The 13234-nt window shown below is 38.5% G+C and overlaps 1 protein-coding gene across 5 annotated transcripts in view; it reads left to right on the forward strand.

The window, feature by feature from the left end:
* The window catches only part of CNTN5 (contactin 5), a 2626638-nt gene that overhangs the window by 1612551 nt on the left and 1000853 nt on the right, over positions 1-13234 (forward strand). For all 5 annotated transcript variants that reach the window (XM_029602387.1, XM_029602386.1, XM_029602389.1 and 2 more), the window contains 2 exons: positions 5927-6050; positions 7587-7762. In XM_029602387.1, the coding sequence (XP_029458247.1) occupies positions 5927-6050; positions 7587-7762 (300 nt within the window). The remainder of the gene's footprint in view (positions 1-5926; positions 6051-7586; positions 7763-13234) is intronic.

Here is a 13234-nt window from a genome sequence, read left to right on the forward strand (position 1 = left end):
TCACTCAATGCCCAGTTAAGCTCTGGAATTCATTGCCAAAGGATATAATAAAGACAGTGTAGCTGGGTTTAAACAAAAGTTTGGATATATCCATAAACTGTTATTAACCAGGAAGATTTAGGGAACGCCACTAGGGATGTGCTTCATTTTTATCTGCTGGGTCGGGCGACCCGTGGAAAACTTAGAAAATGGCGCAGGCCATCCATTGCTCCTTCCATGTGACAGGGGCCAACCAATGACACCGGTAACCCCTGTCACATGGTAAGGGCAAAGGGCCACCAGCGCCATTTTGTTTACTGGCAGCTGACGGTCCGAGAGTGGGAGATCACTCCCGGGACCCCCGTTGGACCACCAGGGATTTTAGGCAAGTTTTTTTTGGGGGGGGGGGTCTGGAGGGTGGGGGTGTTTTAATTAACTAAATTTGAAGGTTTGGGGTGGGGTGTTTTATTTTTTTTTTTTTTTAATAAATGTGCCCCTCCCCCTGCACTAACCCAAACAACAAATTTTCCCCGAAGTTCGGGGAAAATCCGTCTTGGGATTCAGGTCCTCTGACCCTTGCCGAATTGGACAATTTCTTTGAAATTTTCCAATTCGGCAAAAACGAATGCACATCCCTAAAAGCCACTATACTTGCTTGTACTTGTTCTCTTCTGCATTTGTACTTGATTGTCCACTAAAATTGTTGATATATCACTTATATTGTTGACATATCATTTATCTTGTGTTGCTGAATCAAGCCAATGTATATGCAGCCGAGCCGACATCTAGATGTTTCGGAGCGGCAGGTTCCTTCTTCAAGGGCTTATCATTGGTGAAAATTGCAAAAGCAAACTGTTCCAAGGTTAGAGTCTTCGGCGGCTGACTGTAAATGGTGATCGCAGTGATAGTGCACCGTTTACAGTGATCGCTGTGATAGTGCATGTTTACAGTCAACTGCTGAAGACTCTAACCTTGGAACAGTTTGCTTTTGCAACTGTCTTTAATATTCACAGCAATCCACAGTTCATTTTTGCCAATGATAAGCCCTTGAAGAAGGAGCCTGCCGCTCTGAAACATCTAGATGTCGGCTCGGCTGCATATACATTGGCTTGATTCAGCAACACAAGATAAGTGATATGTCAACAATATAAGTGATATATCAACAATTTTAGTGGACAATCAAGTACAAATGCAGAAGAGAACAAGTACAAGCAAGTAAATGAGTGCTAATAAATAAGCACTAGTGCAACTAAATCTAGATCAAGTTACCTAATGATTTATAAAGCCTAAATAACTATGGCTTTACAGACACGATAGCTATAGCCACCTTTAGCATCGTATGAAGGTACCACTTGATCTTACCAGCACTCTCTTATATAGCAGGTCTTTGATTTATATTTATACCGGTAGCCCCTGTGACATAGTAAGGGCAAGGGCTATCGGCACCATTTTGAATACCGGCAGCTGACAGCCCGAGTGCAGGAGATCGCTCCAGGACCCCTGCTGGACCACCAGGGACTTTTGGCAAGTCATGGGGGGGGGGGGGGTCAGGAGGGTGGGGGTTTATTCGTTAGTGATGCGTTGTATTCATGGGGGTTTGCCATACATTTCATGACACCCACGAATACAACAAATACGGCATATATGTTGTGGATTGCCAATAAGTTGCAAACGAATACATACCCCTAACAGAGACTATGATGCCAAAATTGATATGGAGACTGAAGGAAAAAACTTACTACTTGGATGCTGTAAAACTAAATTCCCATTCTTGACAGGAATATAAATCTGTTTTGCATAGTGACTGAGAGAATGCTAAAATAAACTCACGAGAGTGTGTCTCTGAGGATTAGCTCACAATTTCTGTTACATTTCTTAGATTTCAGTTTCAGTAAAGTATCTTGATAGGAGCGGAAACATTCTTCCTCTAGATTCCAGAAGAAGGTCCTTGGTGAGACCTCACCTGGAGTACTGTGTTCAGTTCTGGAGCCCATATCTCAAAAAGGATAGCGACAGGATAGAGGTGGTCCAGAGAAATGCGACCAAAATGGTATGGGGTCTGTATCAGAAAACGTATAAGGAGAGCTTGAAAGATCTGAATATGTAATCCTGGAAGAGAGGAGGTGCAAGGGAAATATGATACAGACCTTCAGATATCCGAAAGGTTTGAATGATGCAAGAACTTCAAGCCTTTTCCATTGGAAGGGAAACAGTACAACTAGAGGTCACACAAAAAAAAAAACTGCAGGGGGGACAACTCAGAACCAAGATCTGGAAATATATTGTCATGGTGACGATGGTGGGTGCCTAGAATGCTCATCAGGAAGAGGTGGTGAGGATGAAAACAGAAACATTGACATATGTGGTTTCAGTGCACTGCATGTATTCACACATACGTTGCGGGGTAGATATACACGTATTTTATAAAATGCATGTATATTATACATATGGATTACAAAATACTTGAGTAGATCTGCTCGTGGTCATATACGTATGCATATGCTGCTGTGCATTTGTTTGAAAGTTTGGACCAAATAATTTTTAATAGGTTAGACACCAGACACTATAAAATGGTATTAATGTTGCTTTCAAGAACAGTTATTAATAAGTACAACGTCCTCATTGTTGAAAATATTAAAGTGCACTGACTCTTCTGTTGCTGTTACTGTTTTTTCTCCTTTGTACCTATTTGAGCAAATTTGATAGTAGTCACATGACAGGAAAACAAGCATTACCTTTTGATCCAAAATATGAAAAAGTAGACATTTTGATAAACCTACAATGCCTAGAAAAACTCTCTTGTTTGTTCACCAGCGAAGCATATTCCTCCTTAGCAAATTTAAACCTGGTTCACACTCAATAGAGTTTTTGGGTTTTCCTCAGATTTGCTGGGGAAGTTCATCAACATTGTTTATAAATAATCTAGGGAAAATCCAGTACATTGTTGTGATGTGATTTTGCTAATTCTTCAGAATCTACATTTAATCTGAAAATTGCTGATTCTGCCAGTCAGATAAATCTGCTCAAATTCTGATGCACTTTCACTGATTTGAGGAATTTGCATTGGATTATTTGAGGAAAATGTTTGCAAGCTGATCTGATGTTACCCTTCTTGTGGGTTCATTGAACTAGCTCACTAACTTTTGTGAAACATTTGCATACCCAGGAAAATGAGCATTTTAAACAGTTCCTTTGTCTACTAGCCAGAGATAAGCATCACCTGAGCAACATCATACAATGCAGCTATGTGCTATTTAAACTGTTGATCAGCCAGTGTCTACCCTGAGAAGATATTTAGAAATGCTGACAATATTGACAATGACTTCTAGAGGCAGATACTGCCTAAAAATGTACAAAAATAAATAAATAAAAGTGACTACATCAAAATCATCTCCTTTTTCAGTAAATACTTTGTCAGTTTACTCAGATTCACAATGGGAAAAATTCCAAGACTATTTTGGGCAATGAAAATTTTAATTAGCAGTCAAAGGACCTGCATAAAAAAATTCAAATTAATCTCAGATAACTAGATTCTAGCTCAAAAATCATGAAATTTGGTTCAGCCTACATCTATAAAATATCAAACAATAGTGTAGAGAAAAGATATTGGCCCTTTTTAATGAAATCAATAACAGAAATATTTTATTGTTCAAAAAGCTCCAAGTGTTCTAAGTGATAAAAGTAATAAGGCATTCAAGTCCCCCGACATGGTTCCATGTTTCACCCAAAGGCTGCATCGGGAACGACAAGTCAGATTCACATTCAGAAGCTGCAGTGAAACAAAATGCCATTAAAAATTAAAGGACACATAAGATACTACAACAAAAGGAAGACAAAAAAAGGCAATGTTAATGTTATTCTTGAGCAGGTGGCAGATGACCACGCCCACGGGAAAAGATCCCGAGAGGGACCACCGGTCAGGCTCAGAGTTGGGAGACAGACAAACACTAGTTATTTTATTAAACTGTTTTGGAGAACCACCAGAGGTGGCAGTAGTGAGCTGGAAGAGCCCGGCTGGGCTGTAGTCCCTCAGGCACTGGAACAGCGATCCCAGGATGGCTGAGCTGTAGAGAAACTGAGATAGTGAGTAGGCAGAGTATGCAGAGTTCAGGATCAGAACCTTGATGGTAACACTCACACAATAGTCTCTTGGAACAGCCCAGGAGCTGGAATGAAGTAGGCCCTCGAGAAGCGAGTACCTGGTTCCAGGGAAAGCTCTGAGAGAGAGATGGTAACTCACTGGTGTTGTAGGCAGTGGTGACTTCCTGGCAGAAGTTATAGTCGGTAGCAGGTCCGGGAACGTGGGCCCTCAAGGAGCGAGTACCGGTTCCAGACTGCGACCTGAAAAGCAAGAGAGAGAACGAGGCCCCCGAGGAGCGGGTACCCCTGGTAAAGTCCGAGGAGGCAGAGTAGCAAGGTAAGCGGAGAGCGAATCCCATCCGCAGCATACCTGGAGGCAGCTAGGTAGGAAACCCTTTGCTAACTCGATTAGCTAGCAAAACAAGAGACCTTAAATATCTGGTGATGATGACGTCATCTCAGGGGGACTCCCCTGAGGTTCGTGCCACAGCTGGTACTTGAGTCGGGGCCGCGCATGTGCCCTTAGGCCTCAGGAGAACATGGTGGAAGGCAGCGTCTAGCCGGTCCGGGAACGTCGGAGGAGGTCGGCAAGATGACGCCACGGCAGCCAAACTTCCAACAACTAAAGAGGGAGTTGCCAAAGAGGTAAGGTGGATGGACTAGAGACGTCAGGCAGCGACGGTCACAACAGTTAATATTAACAGATTAACAGAATGGCAGCACATACCTTAGAAATAATAGCAACAGCAAGAGTAGGAGCTCTTACAGAGATCATCTTGTGAGAAACATTTAAAGGTACTTCCATACCACATACAGCTATTAGGACGTGAACAAAAGTAAATCTTTAAATTATGCTCTTGAACCCCATGGGACTTAATGGGGAAATAGAGTGGTTTCATTTTTTCAGATATAATTTGGGGGGGTCGTTTTGACAGCCCTGACAACTTCATTTCCATGTCTTTGACAGCTACTCTTCTCACCCATGGATTGGCTCCTCATGGTCATTTGACCTCTTCCTGATTGCCCTTCTAGGTTTGTTTGGTGCGAATGTCCCTTTAAATGTTTCTCACAAGATGATCTCTTTAAGAACTCCTACTCCTGCTGCTGTTATTTCTAAGGTATGCGCTGCCATTCCATTAATCGGTTAATATTAACATTGCAATTTTTGTTGTAGCATTGTATGTGTCCTTTAACTAATTTTTAATGGCATTTTGTTTCACTGCAGTTTCTGAATGTGAATCTGACTTGTCCCTCCGGACGCAGCCTTTGGGTTAAATATGGAACCGGGTCGGGGGACTTGAATGCCTTATTACTTATATCACTTAGAGCACTTGGAGCTTCTTGAACAATAAAATATTTCTGATATTGATGTCGTTAAAAAGGACCAATATCTTTTCTCTACACTATTGTTTGATATTTTGTGCTATCCTTATAGCGTATGATTCTTACTCCATTCCTGGTTGTTTTAGCTACTTCTATTACATAATCATTTGATATCCCCAGGTGCATATTAAGAACTTTTGCTGAAACTGACCTGTTGATAAGAGGATTACCCTTGAAAGCTAGTCAAAGATGTATTATGTTAGTCCTATAAAAAGGTATCACCTGCAAGCTTAATTCTATAGCATCCACATAGACAACCATGCAAGCGCGGTTCTTTGCTTAAAATGTTTCAAAGCCATATAATTTAAAATACATAAAAATAAGTATCGAGTAGGTAATGGATTCATTAATTTACAAAGGTTAAGTGAGAAATAGTTCAACTTTTATGAAAACAGTACATTATAAATTAGAATGGAGGATGAAAGTCTTTTTAACATTGCTAACAGTTAGTATGATAATGCATTCTTTCTTTTTTTTTCTGTAGAGAGCATAGAATATGGACCAATGTTTCTTCAGGAACCTGATGATGTCATATTTCCAACTGATACTAATGAGAAGAAGGTGGTACTAAACTGTGAAGCACGAGGCAATCCTGCACCCAGTTACAGGTATAGTATTTAGACTAGGGGATCCCTCCCCCTTGATCCTTGAGGGCCAAAACACAGTCTGCTTTTCAAAATTTCCACAGCAAATATGTATCAGATCGATTTATATACACAGCAGGTGGTACATGCAGATAGATCTCACGCATTTTCATTGTGGCAATCCTAAAAACCCTACTGGGTTACAGCCCTCAAGGTCCGAATTTGAGGATCCCTGATTTAGAACAAGTAATTTATTTAGCAAAGTGTTCATTAACTATTTTAGGCCTGGATTCATCATTCATCATTGAATGATGAATCCAGCGAAAACGGGGGGCGGGGGGTGAAGGGGGGAGTGGGCCTGTGAAAGCCCGCAGCCTTCGCATCACTGCGGTGTCTTCACTGCCGGATTTTGTATCAAATAGCGCCACTGTGAAAGGTGGTGCTATTCGGCGCGCTACTGCCAACGATAACGTTGGTAACGTTATCGCCAGCAGCAAAAACACTGCTGACTTCTCCCTCCCCTTGCCTCGACTCCTCCCCACCCTGACTCCTCCCCGCCCCCTAATTTGTATTATATTGCATGTGAAAAGGCCCTTTTTGCATGCGATATGGCTTTATCGCGTGCGTTAGGCCCTAACGCACACGATAAAGCTTTAGTGAATGACTCCCTTAGTGCCTGGAGCAAAAATTTGCAGCAGTTGGAAATCAGAGAATTTATGGAGTACACTGTTAACGACCATGTAATCTTCTGAGTGCTTTATGACACAGTGTCTGTTTGCTGCAGCAAACATCTGAGTTTAATCAGTGCAAATACAAGAGGCAGAAATATATTTGTTCTCCATAGTTTGCACTGGAAGTTTAGTGATTCTTGCATCTTGAATCTGCTCTACTGTATGATATCCATTAAAAAAATACATGTTATTTAACTTATATCTTTGTTATTCTTACCTCTCTGGTTGTTAATAAGGATTAAGTACTGAAATATATATATATTACTTTTTTTGGTCCATGGTCTATTTTGCTTATATTCAATTATTTTGCTGAAAATATAGTTTTACTGTGAAAGACTTATCATAGAAAATAGTAGTACAGCTCTAGCAGCTGTACTGGTCCTGGAGAAAACAGTTCAGTGCTAGGTTGTGTTACCTTTTCAAAGAAAAAGATATCTGATAGTACATTTACTTGTGAGATAACCCAGTTTAATAAGGATCCTATTTGGCCTTCAGAGCTCAGTACAATATATTTTATTGATGCTTTAAAAAGTATCAAAATCTAAAAACACTCTACAAAAATTAATTACATTCTATTTTATAGTTTAAAAAGATTTTTGCAACAAAATAATCTGGCGTATTGCCAGTAATACAAATAAGTATTTCTTGGTAATCCTCTGGTCTAGAAACAGATATTTTCCTGATCAAATGTGGTTTTTGCCAGTGGCCAGGCAACAGAAGCTTTGTTGTTCTTAATTACCGGTAACTGTAGTTCCTGGTTCTTATCACTAGAGTTGAATCATTATTGTAATACACTAAACCTGGTTTTCCCCTAATTGTTCTTTTCAAGATGGCTACAAAATGGAACCGAAATAAACATGGAGAGTAATTACCGCTACAGTTTGATAGAAGGAAATTTTATTATCAGCAGTCCAAGTGAGGAACAGGATTCTGGTCAATACCAGTGTGTAACCTATAACAGCTTTGGTACTATTCTTAGCAGGGAGGCCACACTTCAGTTTGCATGTGAGTAAACATGGCTCATTAAATCAAGTGTATTTTATACTTCCTGATTATTTCTAGAAATCAGGGGCAGAATAGTGCATGTTTACAATGAAATGTCTGGAAAAAATGTAGCTAAAATTTTGACATTGCTGAAGGAGTAGAAGGTTACATAATTATACAATTATTTATTTCATTATTTTTGAGGACTGATGCAGAATTGGACTGATATGAATATATGCATAAAACATTATTTGCCAAAGAAAACATACTTTATTATGCCTACATATCCTGTTTCTCTGTTAGTTTTTTTCATACTCAGTACATTTGTGCCAGTCACAATTCTTAGTGATTTTACATTCATCCCTGAGATTTAATAAAAACAGTTTTGTCACTGCTAAGAGATACTGCTTCTTAGAAGCAGAGAGAATATGAAGTGTGAAAGAAAAGTATTTAACATATTCTCTTTTCTTATATTGCTTTTCAAACAATTCACCAAAAAATTAGCAGAACAACAAAGGTAATCAACCACAAAGTTTAATATTTTCCTTCAACAGCATCTTAAAATGGTGCATTAGACTACAAAGCTAATTCTCTGATGAATCAGTTGTGAATAGGTGCAAGCTGCTAAGGCAGACAACAGCAGATCAACTGTAAAGCTTTGATAGCATGAGCACCACATTAAGCAATTAAAAGATTACTTCATTTTAATATGTTTTTTATTTTAATGTACCAAGATTATTGAAGGAAATGGAAAGAGTAGCTGAAAATAATTTTCCAAAATCTTCTTTGTTGTCAGGGCTCACTGCTGAATAAGGGCATGATGCACTTACCACTAGATAGTACACTCAAGTTTACTGCTGCATAGATTGCTGCATATCTCTTGTCAAACTGATCCTCCTGTAAGGCTGTTTCACTCAACAGTACAAATAGAGAGACTTAAGAATGAGCTAATCCTATTATTTAGCATGATGGTAAAATATTTTCCTAGGGCATATATATATTTCTTGATTTAATATAAAATCAGATGTTTCTGTAACCTGTTATTTTGATTTATATGAGGAACTCCATGACTACATTCTCTTGCAATATGTACAGTACACGATAGACAATAAACACTCATTGCCTTTGAAATAAAAGGCAAAATGATTGCTATAGCTGCACACTTGTTAATCCAATAATCTATTACATGTTCCATTACTTATCTTTCATTGAAGCACAATGGCCAGGTTAGACAAATAGATGGCTAACTTGAGTATTCCTGTTTAAACTATGTAAGTTGTTACTCTTTCTATAGTACCATAAGATTCATTTCATACATTACCCAGCAATTAAACTCCTTTCAGGGATTTTTGATTAGTGTCTAATAAAAAAAACCAAACACTTTCTGGGATTTGCTTTGAAGCTCAATTACAATATGTTCATCCGCCTATCTTGAAGAGCCACCAAGATTCAGTAACATCTCACAAGTGATTCACTCAAAGCTCAGGGGAAGGGGGGAGAATTGATGCTGTGTGGATGTACTTCTCTGCTGGCTCATGAGTAGTGCTGATGGGTTCCTTCTCCTTGGAGACTCCCACATTAGAACTCATCTATCAAGAGAACCCTGACATTTGTATAGTTATCCTAAGGAGAGAGAGAAGAAACAAAATGAAATAAAATACCCACTCTAACTTCATAATGTACTGGAAGGATTATTTTGTGTCAGATTATAATTAATAGAGATGTGTATTGTTTTTTTTTTTTTTTTTCGGTTCTTGGTTCGGGTCCCCTGCAAGTAATTAAGTTTTTTCCACGGTTCGAGATTTTTTTTTTCGTGGTTCTCGAATTTCGTGTTAGTGCGCACTAACATTTTAAAGGTAGTATGCGCTAACTATGGTTAGGGTGCACTAACTCCCGTTAGTGCATACTAACCATGACGAATCAGACAATTTTATTGAAATTGTCTAATTCATTTAAAATGAATGCACATCTCTAATAATTAATTGTAAAATCCATAAAATCTGTACCACTGCCTAAGATACTTTCTGTTAGGATACAATAAAGATGGTGTCAGTAGTGGTCTGAAATTTGGATGTATCTTTATCTGGAAAAAGTTAAAGTTTCATGCCTATGCCTAGTTCACATTGGGAGATAAAATATTAGGGGAAGATTTTAAAAGGTTGCGCACATGCGTCCATCTGCGCGCGCTACCAGGCACGAGCCCATAGACACCCGATTTTATAACATGTGCACGTAGGTGCACGCATGATATAAAATCGGGGGTCAGCGCGCGCAAGGGGGTGCACAATTGTGCAACTTGTGTACGCCAACACCCACAGCTTTCCCCTGTTCCCTCCCAGGCTGCTACGATTTCAGAGTGGCCTCGGAGAGAACTTACCAACCCTCTAACCTAATCTCCCTTCCCCTTCGCCTAACCTTCCTGCCCCCTAGCCCTATCCTAAACCCCCCCCCCCCTGATCTCTATTTTACCTGTTGCACCTGCCGGCAGCCTGCTGGCATGTGATCCTCCGATACAGCCACAAATGGCTGCTGTGCCGGAGGCCTCTGGCCCGCCCCACCACTCCCCACCCCTTTTCAAAGCCCCGGGATATACGCGCATCCCGGGGCTTTATGCTTGTAGTCGGGCCTTTCTAAAATAGGTTTGGTGTGCATTCAAAATTAACGTTACATTGTATATTTAGTACCAATCACAGTTAATGTTAAAATGTAAAATAGTACGACCTCTAGTCATACTATTCCAGCTGTTATGATGTGAACTGATGTGATGTACACCAACGAATGTCGGTATATAAAAGCAAATAAATAAATAAATAAATAAATAAATAGATAAAATAACCCCACCTACACGTGTAAATCTACCCCTTAGTTTGTACATTCACATTCATTTACTCTGAGGCTTTTTCTCAGAGCTTTGACATCCCAGTACCAGCATTAATATGCTATTAGCAGGATGACGCTTTGTATAGGAGTATGGCACCTTGTCACCCATCATATTATTTTCAATGGCATAGATTTTTTACTGTGTAGAGTTGTTCATTTCATGCCCAACTCATATATCCCTCAGAAAGTATAACCGATACTATGCAAAAGTGAGAGGCAGCTTTTCAATGCATATCATGTGGTATATCATTTATCATGTTATGGAAAATTAAACAAAAGTTAGCAACTGCTTTCCAGTTTCCAATATAGAACGTATTAACATAACATAAATGTATAAATGGTACTAACATAAACTATATATCTCTATCTCTATATAAATAAAAATGTAAATGTTCGTTTGTTCAAAATCTTAAATCTCCGAAAGTTCTTCACCGATTGCTTTGAAATTTTGACAGAACGTTGCATTCGAATACACACGTGTTTTTATATACCTATATTATATAGATGTTTCTATATTATATAGGTTTCTGTGTAGGACGTGGACTCGTAATGCTGTGTTTAGCCAGTCCGATTTTTCATCATGTATTAGTTTATGTATGGTACATAGGGCTTTGTATTTAATTCTGTGTTCAATAGGTAGCCAATGTAATTCTGCTAGGGTTTCGTTTATATGGTCCCTCCTCCTTTTTCCTCTTAATTTTATTTATTTATTTATTTAGATTTTTTTCTATACCGGCATTCGTGAAAATGTCACATCAAGCCGGTTTACAATAAACAATGGGGTGATAACCGTAACAGAGAACGAGATAATATGTACTAAACATACTATAGATGCAGTTACAATAAAACAAGGAGTTGTACAACTAGGAGCAAGAAGAAGAAAAGATAGTAACTTTAACATAGTATATTAACCCGTAAAATTCTAGCTGCTGTGTTTTGAAGTATTTGAAGTGGCCTTAATGTTGTATTTGGGAGTCCTAGTAAAGGGCATTACAGTAGTCCATGCTGGAGAAAACTAGTGCCTGAATTATTGTTCTGAAATCAGTTAGTAATGATTTTAGTTTTCTGAGTATCATGAGTTTTCCATAGCCTTCTTTTACTGTTAGCGATATGTGTTGTTCTGGATTGATTTCTGGGTCCATTATTATTCCAAGGTTTTGTACTTTTTCAGCTAGCTCAATTTTCTGGTTGTCTTTGAGGATTATTGGAGTTTGGATGATTTCCATATTTTTCCGTTCTAAGTGTAGGAATTCTGTTTTTTCAATATTCATCACAAGTTCCATTCGGTTTAGCAGTTGTTTTATGATGTCTAGGTACATGTTCACTAAGGTTAACATTTTCTCTAGTGTGTCCTCGATTGGTAAAATTAGTTGAATATCGTCTTCATAAATGTAATGTATGATTCCTAAACCTGCTAGCAGATGACATAAGGGCAGCATGTATATGTTAAAGAGGGCTGCGGACAGGGCTGATCCCTGTGGTACTCCTGTTTTGAGATTAACTTTTTCAGATAATACATTGTTGATCTGAACTTGAAAGAACCTATTATTTAGATATGAACTGAACCAGTTTATTGTTTTGCTATGTAATCCGATTTTGTCTAGTCTTTTTTTTTTAGTAGTATTTTATGGTTTACTGTGTCGAAGGCTGCTGATAAGTCTAGCATTATTAGAATGTAATGTTTACCACTATCAAAACCTCTTTGAATGTTATCTGTTAGTGAGAGAAGTAGTGTCTCAGTGCTGTAGTGCTTTCGAAATCCATGTTCAGATGGATACAGTATGTTATTGTTATCTAGGTATTCGGCTAGCTGTTTCTGTACTGTTTTTTCTATTAGTTTAGCTATTAGGGGAAGATTTGAGACTGGGCGGTAGTTGTTCAGGATCATGGGGTCACTGGTTTTTTTTCTTTCTGATTGGTTTTATAATTGCCCCTTTCAGTAAGACTTTGTTAAATTTCCAAATAAACACAGGAAATACTTATGCCAAAGAGATAAGATACATAATCTGGAATATTTCTCTTAATATTATGTACCACTAGTACTGCGTAAACATATCAAATCTCTCCACATATCTTAATATGAAAAATAGAGACCACGGGTTTACTGAACAAAAAGGGGAAATACAAAAAAAGAAATCTCCAAAGATATCCCCTGCATTAACTTAGACAGTCCCCCCCCCCCCCCATGAAATATCAAAGAAAAGATATTTAGAATTTTGAAATTGAAGAAGACATTTATACGGATATCTTAAAGAGAATCTAGCTCCTCGCGTTACCGCCTCTTCTCTCATCAAAAGAAATTTCTTACATCGTTCATGTGTAGACCTAGTTATATCAGGGAAAATCTGAACTTTCTGCCCATGAAATAATTGTGATTGACTATGAAAGAAAAATCTTAGCAATTAATTTCTTTCTGAAACAAACGCAAAAGTCACAAGTAATGTCCTTCTTGTTTGAATAACAGTTTCTTGGATTTGTTCCAAAATATTCATAATATTTAAGGAGGCATCGTGAGGTAGATTCCCTGATGTTTCATCCTTGGATGAAAGCAAATTATAGATTTTTGTAATAGCAGGTAATGCTTCATCTGGGATTTTGAGAACTTGAGTAAGG

The sequence above is a fragment of the Rhinatrema bivittatum genome, chromosome 5, assembly GCF_901001135.1.
Source record: "Rhinatrema bivittatum chromosome 5, aRhiBiv1.1, whole genome shotgun sequence".
Taxonomy (NCBI): Eukaryota; Metazoa; Chordata; class Amphibia; order Gymnophiona; family Rhinatrematidae; genus Rhinatrema; species Rhinatrema bivittatum.